This window comes from Herpailurus yagouaroundi, unplaced genomic scaffold (assembly GCF_014898765.1).
Source record: "Herpailurus yagouaroundi ecotype Mexico unplaced genomic scaffold, PumYag 140, whole genome shotgun sequence".
In the NCBI taxonomy this organism is placed as follows: Eukaryota; Metazoa; Chordata; class Mammalia; order Carnivora; family Felidae; genus Herpailurus; species Herpailurus yagouaroundi.
In genome coordinates this window covers 87,936,339-87,948,170 of record NW_024412395.1, presented here as the reverse complement: position 1 = coordinate 87,948,170, position 11,832 = coordinate 87,936,339, and the positions used below count along the sequence as shown (strand labels likewise).

General features: G+C 39.2%; 1 protein-coding gene across 4 annotated transcripts in view; it reads right to left on the bottom strand.

Annotated features, from left to right (window-relative positions):
- The window catches only part of UNC80 (unc-80 subunit of NALCN channel complex), a 225,416-nt gene that overhangs the window by 9,329 nt on the left and 204,255 nt on the right, over positions 1–11,832 (bottom strand). For 3 of the 4 annotated variants that reach the window (XM_040476105.1, XM_040476106.1, XM_040476107.1), the window contains 5 exons: positions 10,647–10,831; positions 9,632–9,797; positions 7,960–8,139; positions 5,029–5,167; positions 2,347–2,403 (listed from right to left, as the gene is read on the bottom strand). In XM_040476105.1, coding sequence (XP_040332039.1) covers positions 2,347–2,403; positions 5,029–5,167; positions 7,960–8,139; positions 9,632–9,797; positions 10,647–10,831 — 727 coding nt within the window. The remainder of the gene's footprint in view (positions 1–2,346; positions 2,404–5,028; positions 5,168–7,959; positions 8,140–9,631; positions 9,798–10,646; positions 10,832–11,832) is intronic. The other variant, XM_040476109.1, reaches the window with a different exon arrangement.

Here is an 11,832-nt window from a genome sequence, read left to right as displayed (position 1 = left end):
TTTTTTTTTTTTTTTTTTTTTTTTTTTTGGGTCTCTTCCTCATTTTTCCATTAGGCCAACGTGTGCCACTGACCTAAAACAATTGCTCTTTCAAAAGTAAATCTCCAGAAAGTACCAAAATGTTGGGGGGTGGGGGAGAAGCAGCTTGTATTACTTTCCCTTGGGCATTATTCCTGGCATCCTTTAAGCTTTGGAGCCAGATTTTCCTTAGGACTACTTTGGGTGTATTTTAGGGCCTGAGTGCTCAGGTGTGTGCTGAATATAATTGCCGTTGTTAATGCCTTACTGCTTCTTTAGGATCTTAAGAGTCTGAAACCTAAAGAAGTTTCATGTCAAAAATAAGAAAGCCTGGAAACCAAATATAATAAGTGTCTATTCTATTTTATAAACCCACCTCTTAGTAAATGCCAAAAGTTCCTCTCCTCCAAAGAGAACTTGGTGACGTGATGGAGTTTAAAAAATACGATTTGCAGTGTATATGGCAAAGGTGGATGTGCTACTGGCTGGTGGAATACCTCTGCATTAATAGAGTTATTTAGAATCCAAAGTGAATGCCTCATCTTCTCTGTTCTTAATGACCACCACTGAGGCTGGGTGGCTAACACCCAGAACAAAAACATGCCAGTTACAGGAACCACAGATCAACAACAGTTGGTCTAAAACCGTCCCCAAAGTCCTCACATGACTAACTAATTCAGATGTAGATAAAAAGTTATAGCTTTGGCTCTGATTCAGTCTCATGTAGAAAAAACTTTGGGTTTTATTCCCATTGGTACTGGACCCAAGCCAGATTGGTTCTGATAACCCCAAAGTCAGCAATTTGAATCCTGAACCTGCTAGAGACGACTAAATCCTTTGGAGAGTTTGTAAAAATCAACTCAAATCCCTACCTTCTCTCACCAAACCTGAGCTAGTATTGACTCGGCAAGAGTAGAATTTGGCCTAATTAGAAAAGCCCTGGCCGAATGGAAGTCTGATTTAATCCTTTCCATTCTCAGTGGGCCACCAAACTTATCTCCTAATCAAGGATCTGTTGTCTCAAGTCTGATTTTAAGCATCAAACAAATGCTTTCTTTGAAAGTAGTGGTCATGGTGCTAGACTTGGTTCAGATCTTTTCAAACACGGTGAACAATGAAAGGAAACCGTCTTGAGACCGTCTTGTTCTTCCTTATCCCCAAAGCTCTTGATAATGGAATTAAGTCTGCACACGCTGCAGCACTTCCACATTTACCACCAATAAGAGACTGATCTGTCAAGGCAAGGGCTCGCAAACACAAATGAATGTCATGAATTATGGGTCTAGTAAAAAAAATGATACACCCGATGATGGACTAAATTTCCCATTTTCAGTTGCTAAAGAAAATGTGAAATCTGAACAAGATGCAAAGAAAACAAAGAACACCCTTTCACAGGAACGGCCTCTCAACATTTCCTCATCTTTGTGATAAAGCAATAAACACGTTGTATTGTACTCACTATATAATGCGGACCTGGAAGGGAATGTTTTCTCTTGAGATGGAACTAAGGAACTCTTAGAATGAACAAGAAGCATTACCCCTAATGAGGATTAGTTGAGAGGTGTGAATCAACAGCACAAGATTAGGGATGTGTGACGTGGTTTATCTGAGTGTTAAAGGTGCAGTCCCCCTTTCTGATGCTTTAAACCAATAACCAAGGCATTTTGTTGTTTGCATCAAAAGACTTTTCTTACTTACCAAGAAATGTTTGTGTCTGATATTTCATGGCAAGTTTGGGAGTCATCTTTGTGCTGGGACATTCTTTTTACGTGCTGTTTGAACAAGCTACTATAATAGCTTGCCACATAGCATGCATCGAAGAGAGGGAATTATAGAAATTGTATTGACATTGCTACGTTTATCATAGCAGCATTGTTTGTCTTCTTACCATCCATGCTATTAGCTAAAAGACCTGGCTACATTTAATAAGGGGCTGCTTAATGATGGGGAGTTGTATTAAAAGGCTTGTGAAAAACAGTTCTCAAGGGATATCAGTGTGGGAGGGAATGATTCGATGGGATAAAATTAACATTTAGCATATCAAACTTTAGACGTCCATGGGACAAGCCCCTGAAAGAACTCCAGAGATTTTTTTTTTCTTTAAGTAAGCTTTTTAGGCCATTTGTGATTAAGCTCTGAAGTGAAAATGAAGGAGGCTACACCTTTGACTTCCAGGCTCGTGTGTTCATGAGCAACAAAGGGTAAGAAATGGAAATAGATATCAAGACGGGGGCGAGAGGAGACAGAGAGACAGAGAGACAGAGGAGACAGGGAACAGCTTAGTTTCCCAGCACAGACACCAATAGACAGGTAGCATTGACACTGTACCTAGAGAGGCTGCCCTCGGCGGCCAGGCCCTGGGAGTCATCGAGGACATTAGGTTCACTGCAGGAGGGGTAGGGAGATGAAGCATTTAGGGAAAGAAAATGCAAACAAATAAAAGAAAAAGAAAAAAAAGGCATGCAATTTTCTGCTTCCAAGAGCCAAAAATAAATAAATAAATTTAACAGAACAAGGAAGGAAAAGGAGACAGGTAACCATTTCACCTTGTGCTGGGTTTGTCAAGACAGGACTCGAGGCAATGGGGGAGGAGGGACTTTGGGTGGTTGCGACTCTCAGAGGAGTGATCTGTTTATTGGTTAAGCGTTGGGACTTAAAATGAGCTCCAAAGGGACACATGAGCTCTGAAATGCATTGCAGAATGAATCTGTAGAAGATGAGATTATAATTCCTTTGGTAACCATTTGGTTGGATGGGTATTACTTTTAACCTGTCTTACTATGTACATGATTCTTCATTGATCAGGAACCTGCTTCTTTCTTGTGTGTTGTGACATTATCACAAAAAACCACTTACCATGACTGCCACAACCAAACTCTTGGAACTGATGCCATTAAGAAAAGCAAAGAAAGAACTCAACTTCCCTTGCTAATTTTGCAATGAAAATGCAAGTAAACAAATGGAAGGAAGATAACCCTGGAATATTCACATGGAACTCTCATTTACCGCCTTAGTCCTCCTCTAGTGACTGAATTCTAAATGCCAAAGGAAAAAAACTTGTCAGGTTGGTGAGAGAATGATTAGTTTATTGATTTATTTGGGTGCAGCTGATTGCGGGTTTTGTGAACAGAAACTGTATCTATCTTTCTTTCTTTCTTTCTTTCTTTCTTTCTTTCTTTCTTTCTCTCTCTCTCTCTCTCTCTCCCTCTCTCTCTCCTTTAGTGCCTAGCTACCATTGAGCTAAGCACCCATGAGCTGATTGTACACTAGAAATAGCCTGTCTCCAGGAAGAGGCTCCTTTTTCTTAATACACATAGACTTTACTACCTTCACTAGCCTTCCAAAATATGACTCAAGCCAAAGGGTTTAACTGTGTGATTTTTCCGGATTTCCCATATATCCACAAGAGAACAAATTTTCTCCCTTGAAACAAATTACCCTCTTAATGAATATGTACAAAGGTAATGGATGGTCTTGTTAGTTTAGATAAATAACCAAGAAACTCTCTATGTTAAATTCCTATAATTCCCTAATGTAAATAAAACTTTTAAATAAATTACCGGATAGTTTTCTCTTGTCCTTGATAGAACCTTGCACATTGCTAGCAATTAAAAGTGAATTGATAGTTACCAATATTATCTTTTATTTTTGGACATTTTATGTATGTATGTATGTATGTATGTATGTACGTATTTATTTATAAAGTAGGTTTCATGCCCAGCACAGAGCCCAATGTGGGCTTGAACTCAAAACCCTGAGATCAAGACCTGAAGTGAGATGAAGAGTTGAACATTTAACCGACTGAGCCATTCAGGCACGCCCTTTTTTGGACATTTTATAGTTTAGATCTAATTTTGTTCACACATTTTACTTGTAAGACTTCCTTTTTAAAGGCAAATTACCAAAAGGAAGGTACATAATCTTTAATAATTATACTAACCCTTATATATTATTAATTTTTGTAATAACCAACCAGTACATAAAACATTGCTTTCTTGACAAGTATGCAATTTCCTTATTAATCATCTTTTATCATTTTCCCCTATTTTTTGATATTCTCCCAAGTTAGGCTTCATTTTACAATTTTTTTTTCCAATCTGTAAAGTTCATGAACTATTTGTTAAAGGATTTGGGTACAGGGTAATTATTCCTGCATATAAACTGATTTTATCTAAACATTAGAATGTGCTCCAGTTTGTATTATTTTCCATGTATGAATTATAACAATGAACCTGTAGTATTAAGAATAAACAACAAACTAGCCAAAAACACATAAGGCCAATGCTTTGAAAGAATTCAGTTCCTGAAGTGAAAATATCACTGGTTCTGAAATAGATAATGTTTTGACTTTTACATCACATAATTTTCTGTACTTGATATATGTATCTTGGAATGTTTCATGTATATTCTTAGAGGGCAGAGAACACATAAAGAAAATGTCTTAAAGTGGTTAGTCATGGAATCATAAAACTACAGATAGAGAAGGTACCGTGAAGACCATTTTAGCCAACTTCTTTATTTCACAGACAAGAGCATTGCTGACCCTTGTTAAATGACCTGCCCAAGGTTACACATGTTGGCATAGGTCCTGTTCTGTTTGGTTAAGCATCACTACCTCCAACTAAATACTAATGAGCTACCAAAGTCTAAACTGTACCACATGTATCAAGCTAGTCTTATATGCTTGCCAGGTACTCATTAGCTTAGCTAATGATATATGTGAAATACGAAAATGTCATTTGATGACCAGAAAAAAAGATCATGTATCTATTTCTAGAGAATTTTTAAGTTGAAACAATGCATGCGTCCCAGCATTCTACTGGTCTGGCTTAGAAAACTCTGCAAACTGTTGTCTGCATGACTTTGGTTAAAACGTCCTTGGTTGAATGATCTATATAAAAACATGATTGTCTGCTTCTCTTTTGGCCTTTTAAGAATAATAAAAGTAAATTTTCAGCATTGCTAGCTTTGCCCCCAAATGCAGAATGTAAGATATCCATGGCTCTTTACCTTTGGCTGGGTAACATGCCCACCTCGGCCTGAGGTGCAGACATGCTAGAGACGTGGCTGGAGAACCGCCTCCTTCCGATAGCACTCAAGAGGTAAGCTTCTTGTTCACTTACCACACTGGGCATGCTTACAGAGTCATCTGATAGGGGACAAAGGAATGGAGTGTTATAAAACTATGACGTCGATCAGAAAACCCAAACCAACTTTGTCCTTGGGTTCCATCCTTGGCTTGAATACAACCTTAGGGTGATCTCTGAAGCTATCATTTGTACCTTTTATAGACTATAAAGTAAGACTCCCAAAGGTCTTAGTTTTTCGTGGGTACAAAGGGATAAATAACTCTTCATATCTACACATCTCCCACCCTCAAACAGCCCTTATGAAATAAACAAAACTTCTTAGCCATTTCACAAGTAAATAACTTGTGAGAGTCAAGAGGCATTGGCAACATAAAGATTTCAGAAAAGCTGGACTAAACATTCTGAGAATAGTGCAAAAAGGAATATTATTAAATGAGTCACGTACATTTCTTTGACATTCAAAACCTACATTGAGTACACCTAAAGATTTTTAGACAGCTGAGGGAAAGACTATTTCAGATAGTTTTAGGAAAAATATTTTAAAACTTATAAAGTTAAAAAAATAAATGCTTATTTTGACCTAAAGTTTTAAACTGTATGCATGTAGTCTTACTTTCTTCATGGAAGTGGTAATGTATTCAAACCCAAGTGAAAGTTAGCTTTAACACAGTATTTGTGACAGGTAATCTCATTCAAGTGAGTTAATGTTGTTTGTTGCTGAACAGTAAACATATTTTGATTAACATAGTGTTGTGGTGAACTTATGCTACCATATAAGATCATCTGACATTGTGCATTTAAAATACCCCAGATAGTCCTATTTCTAACAAAACTTCTTTCAAACCCAAAAGGTGTATATGAAGTGTCAGAAATATTAGTGACTGACTTGAAGTTGATTCTTGTTACAGAGTGGTATTTCTTTTTTAGGTGTGTTCACAGAGAAGAGAATAAATAAATGTGCCTTAAAAATATGAAAAACATGGTAAGGTAGATAGAGCTATTTCTACAAAAATCATATCTCACTGATTTTTCCCCCTATTTAAATTCATATATCACTTAACAGTTTGTCAATATTTGTTTGATGATTAATTATGTGTTGCCTTCCATTCACCCTTTTGTTAAATGTTACCAAAAATGTTTGTCATCTCCTCTGCAGGACTAGATCTAAGATCTCACAGAACGTATTTTTTCTCATTCTTGTTCCTCATCTTGTACCTGTTAGGTCTTAAGACAGGTTTGATGATAGAATGGGAAAATAGTTTAATTCAAAAGAGTCAACCATCTGGCTTTCATATCCACCCTATATAAATTAATACACACCCACATAACAACCACACATTTGTTAGCAACTCAGTTTCCGCTGGGATGATTGTGATGTCTAAGAGCAGAGATATTGACAAAAAATTACATATTCATCAGTGTGTAAGTGCTGGCTCCTAGCTAGTGGTCGTTCTGTTTATGTCCTCTCTACTTTTCTTCTCTATTTCCTTCCTGCTGGCTAGGACATCTACTTATTCCTAAGGTTACCTACAAAAAATATTTAGCTCTACTAAAGATTGGTGGTATAATTTCCCATAATTAAAAAGATTGCTGGGAGAGACTACTTCAAGCATTAAAGAAAAATAGATACTACTTGAAGTTCGGAACGATTATATGGACTTAATGAATATAAAAACTGTTGATCCTTATATCTCTCATTTTGTTTCCTTGGTCAAGATTTTCCAAGATTGCCCAAATTACAATTTCAAGAGTATTTCCATGCACAATGACCAGGGTGATTTTGAAACAAGTATATCTGTAGGTCAAGTGAAGGACAATATGATTATCACTTTGTTATCTAATTAACCCTGAAACAAAATCTGGAAATGTTGCTGCATTTCTTTCTTTCTCTCTCCTACACATCCAAGTATAATAGGGTACTAAAATACTTTCATTCATGTTAATTAAAATTCTAACCTCAACTCTTATTTTTTCTAGTTTTGATTGAGGCTTTTTGTTGTTGTTTGACATGGAGAAGCTCTGAGTGAAGATCTACATTTTGTCTTCTTCATTTTTAAGACATTGACAGCATGCCTTGCTATAAATGTTATATATCAGAGGGTCTTTGAAACACAACTGGAAAATAATCAAGACAATAAAAATAAGTAAATTACCATGGTATTTCATTGGACCTTTACTTTTTACTTTTAAAACCTACTCCTGTTAAGCATACACATGAAGTATATTCTCAACTAGATTTTCCCACATTTCATGACACCAAATCTTAGGCATATGAATTAGAAGCTCCTGGACTGCCTCAGTCATTAGGGATACTCTTAATTCAAATTTAGGTTGTATTCCCTCTTGGGTTGTATTCCCCCATGAGAGCCTACTGGTTTATGTTCTAGAGAGTGTAGCTGACTGGTCTTTTCTGGGTCCTGAGTACATGCATTGCTTACTTTTCCTTGCCTAATAGGGTCATGTAAGTGCTGATGAGCTTTCTAAGCAAGATAGCCAGGAGAAAGGGGAATAAACACTTCCCTTAGTTACCTAAGTACCACTTAAATGAGAATAAGTGGAAAAGTTTGAATATACAAGCTCAAAAAGAATGTGGGGGTCACTAAAGATTTACTTATTGTCTGAATTCCTTCCAAATGACCAAGACTATCAAAGAATTTATAGAAGAGTAGGCAGTAGGGATCATGGTCACAATTCCATTTTAAATCCTTTTTGTAAAAAGTGACCAACGGATCAGAACTGGAAAGGGTCAGAATGGCAGAAATCCTTTGCAAGCTCTCATTTGCATGCCAAGCTGGGTCACACATGCCACCCCCCCCCCCCGCCATCAACCCCATACTGTGGGGTGACCTACTTTCCTCATCTTCCTCATCAGTCCTACTCAGGGTGTCCTGCGAAGCCTGCTGGGAGGGTTCACTGTCCTGCTCCCAGACAGTGCCTGTGCCCGTGTTGGAGCGGGACATGGTGGCCAGGCTCAGGCGGTAAGCGGAGGTGGAGGTGCCCACAGTACTGATGGACGTCTTCCCTTGGTAAGCTGGGAGGTTGAGAGACCAAAGGAAATCCATGGTGAGCATCTTGAAGGAAAACAAATGCTTGCTTCAAACTCCTCCCTTGTATTGGCTACTTGTATTTTTTTAGGAAAGGCCAGTGAAATAGTGTGTCCTAGATAAATAGTCTTTAGGATAAAATAGTGAGTGGAAGTGAAGATAGAAGAAGAAGAAGAAGAAGAAGAAGAAGAAGAAGAAGAAGAAGCAGCAGCAGCAGCAGCAGAAGCAGCAGGAGGAGGAGGGGGGAGGAGGGGGAGGAGAGGAGGAGGTGGGAGGAGAAGAGGAGGAGGAGGAAGAAGAGGGAAAAGGAGGAGGAGGAGAAGGGGAATTGGCATTTGATTTACTTATAATTGAATAGTTTCTTCACGGGAATATAACATGTCTAATAACGTAAAATGCTTTGATATGGCTTCTTTTCTCATAGCTTTAGATATCATATGCTAAGCCTGGAAGAATGCAAAATAATTTTGACATGAATGGAAGCTTCCAACTTGGCAGATTTTACTGAGAAATATACCTTAGCTCACACAAGCATGCGGGAGTAATAAGTACGTTGTCTGATAGGAACTTCTCAATCAAAATCAGAATACAAATCAAAGCTGTGTTTCCATTCTCCTTTTCTGGAAATTATAACTTAAAAAATATCCCCTTGAATATGTCAAATTATTTTATCATAAAGCAGAATATTTGAATGGCACTCTGCAGATTTTACTAAGACTGTACTCATCAAAATCTGTCTTTAATACATTGCAAGTAATAAATTCTAGAAAGAAAAAGAAGCCACACATATGGGAGACTACTTATGGGTAATGACTGCCCTCTAATGGCAGATAATGATTTGTTTTCCCTCCTGGTAATGCTGTCAATAATTGTGAAAAGTAAACAGTACACTCCCCAAAGAAAACCTTTTGAATAAAGTAAAGCAAGGACCCCTAGCCTGCCAACTCTAATTCAACACTTCCTCCCCCAATTTGTGAAAGTTAAAGGCTTGTAAGCAATCATACTAGTTGGAAGTCCCCTCACTGTGGTCACTGTCAGGTGGGTAGATTATTTACCCTCTATTGAGTCTCCATTTCCTCATTCTTTAAGTGGACTCTCACTTATGCACCTTGCAGGCATTTGTGTGGATTAAATGAAATAACATCCATGAAATTATCTACTATGTAATAGATGTTCAAAGAATGTGAATCCTGCTTCTCCTTTCCAAAAAGGAAATGAAGGCAAGAATTCCAATACTATTTTTCTTGTTAAGTAGTCAAGTCAGAGCTTAACTGCTGAAATGAAGACCGAAAAAAAAAAGTTTAGAAAAGATTCCCCTGCCTTGTTGTTGGTAATGATCACATGGTCAAATCTACCAGTGGACTGCATGGCTAACTTCATCCATGGTTCCAAAAAGGGTGGTGACCTGGACAGCGGCATTCTTTGTAGGTTGTGAGTTCCAGGAGTCAGACAAATTCCAAATACCCCACACTTACTCACCTGAGCCACTGTGAACTGCCTCTTTTAGAATTTTTAGTTCACTGTTGAATTCAGCAATAAGGGAGCTTTTACACAGAGGGCGTGGGATGAAGCGCCGCTCCAGCTGGTCAGCAATATGTTGCCGGGCAGAAAGCTCTTCATGATTCTCTGCTGGTTGGGCCAGAAGCTGAAAGGAGGGGAGAGATTCTCAGGTCCTCAATCTTCCCATCCGTAGAATGGGCTAATTATTGTACCTACTTTATAGTGGATTGTGAGGATTAAGTAAGATAATACATATGAGCTTTTATTTGTTATTTTTCTTTAAATGTTTACTTACTTTTGAGAGAGAGAGAGAGAGAGAGAGAGCATGCTTGAGCGGGGGAGGGGCAGACAGAGAGGGAGACAGCGGCTACAAAGCGGGGTCTGTGCTGACAGCAGAGTGCCCCATGCACCACTCATACTCAGAAACTGTGAGAGCATGACCTGAACCAAAATCGGACGCTTAACCGACTGAGCCACCGAGGTGCGCCATGTGTGAAGCTTTTAGAACAGTGCCTTATACAGGAAACTCTTAATCAATACATTATTTTGAATCACTGTCTCAGGAAATCAGGGCAGGAAAAGAATAACACAGTAGATGAATACTGAGGGAGGGGAGAAACAGGCCTTAACTGTTCTTTTTCATGATTATTTAAAATCAGATCTCTGTCATGTCACTGAAGAAAGAACATTCTTCAGATCGTACCATTGGGTCAATCTTTTTTTTCCCTTTTCCCCTAGGGGGCAGTGGTGAGTAGAGACAGAGGGCAGAGTTTTACAGACTAGAACAAAGGTCTCACTGCGAAGGTACTTCTAACACGAGGTTTTGTCCTCTGGGATCCTGTTTTGAGCTGTTTTCTCATCAAGCATGGTATTAACAGGGTCCTACTGACTAGCTATCCCGTGTCCCACGAGCACGGGTGCAGCAATCCTGCCTTAACTGGGAGAAGAGCACATTCCTGGGGCTTGTCATTTCTAGGAAAAGCACACACCACACCTTGCACTGGATGAAAGGGCGTAAGAGCACGAAGATGGGTATTCGGGTCCGCACGATGAAGTCGAGGAAGTCCCACAGGGCCAGGCCTCCCACCTTCCGCAGGGCCATCTCCTTCACCTGGAGGCTCAGCCAGTACCACTGGCTTCCCAGCTGCCTCTCAAAGCAGACGAGAATCACCTTCAGCGCTTTACACGAGGAAAAGAGAAGAGTAAGTCCGCATACTTGTGCTTTAGAGGAACGCTGCTCACAGCCACAGCCCTTTATGTGTCAGAAAATGTTCTGAATTTCTAAATCCTCTCAAGTTTCCAGAAACGTACATGTACTCCTGGGCGAGAGTATTCTGACATCAAGATAAAAATCTGGATGGTCAACATGTTTTGATTCTGATCAGGAGAACGCAGACATCTTTCTTAAGCGCATTTCGCTACCATTGTGGAAAATACAGAGCGCAGCGGTTCACAGGATTGGAAGGGAAATGTGTTGTAAACAGAACGCGTGGCTAATATTTTGCTTTCTGAAAGTTTTGTCCTAGTGGCCTTATGGTAATACCAGCATATTACTCATACCCTAAGCTAAAACACGGGTATTTTAAAAGACTTTTTTCTTTTAAGCATAGACATAATATATTCTTGTTGTTTAAATTTTTTTTTCAACGTTTATTTATTTTTGGGACAGAGAGAGACAGAGCATGAACGGGGGAGGGGCAGAGAGAGAGGGAGACACAGAATCGGAAACAGGCTCCAGGCTCTGAGCCATCAGCCCAGAGCCCGACGCGGGGCTCGAACTCACGGACCACGAGATCGTGACCTGGTTGAAGTCGGACGCTTAACCGACTGCGCCACCCAGGCGCCCCGTATATTCTTGTTGTTTAAAGTAAAATCAAACCATACAGAAATACACGGAATTCAAAGAGAAAAAGTCCTTCCCCTTCCCAGCTCCCTTGCCAGCCCCATCTCCTCCCCAGAGAGAACCAGGAAATGCATTTGAGTATATCCTTTCAGGTGAAAAAGCTCCATTCTCCCTCCCTCCTTCCCCCCTCTCATATTGCACATCATGTTTATTATTTAAGCCTGTTGGATTTCTTTTGCAATATCTCTTTCTTCCTAGATTCTGGCAGCCCCGTCACAATCTACTTTTATTATTCTATTCTATTCTATTCTATTCTATTCTATTCTATTCTATTCTA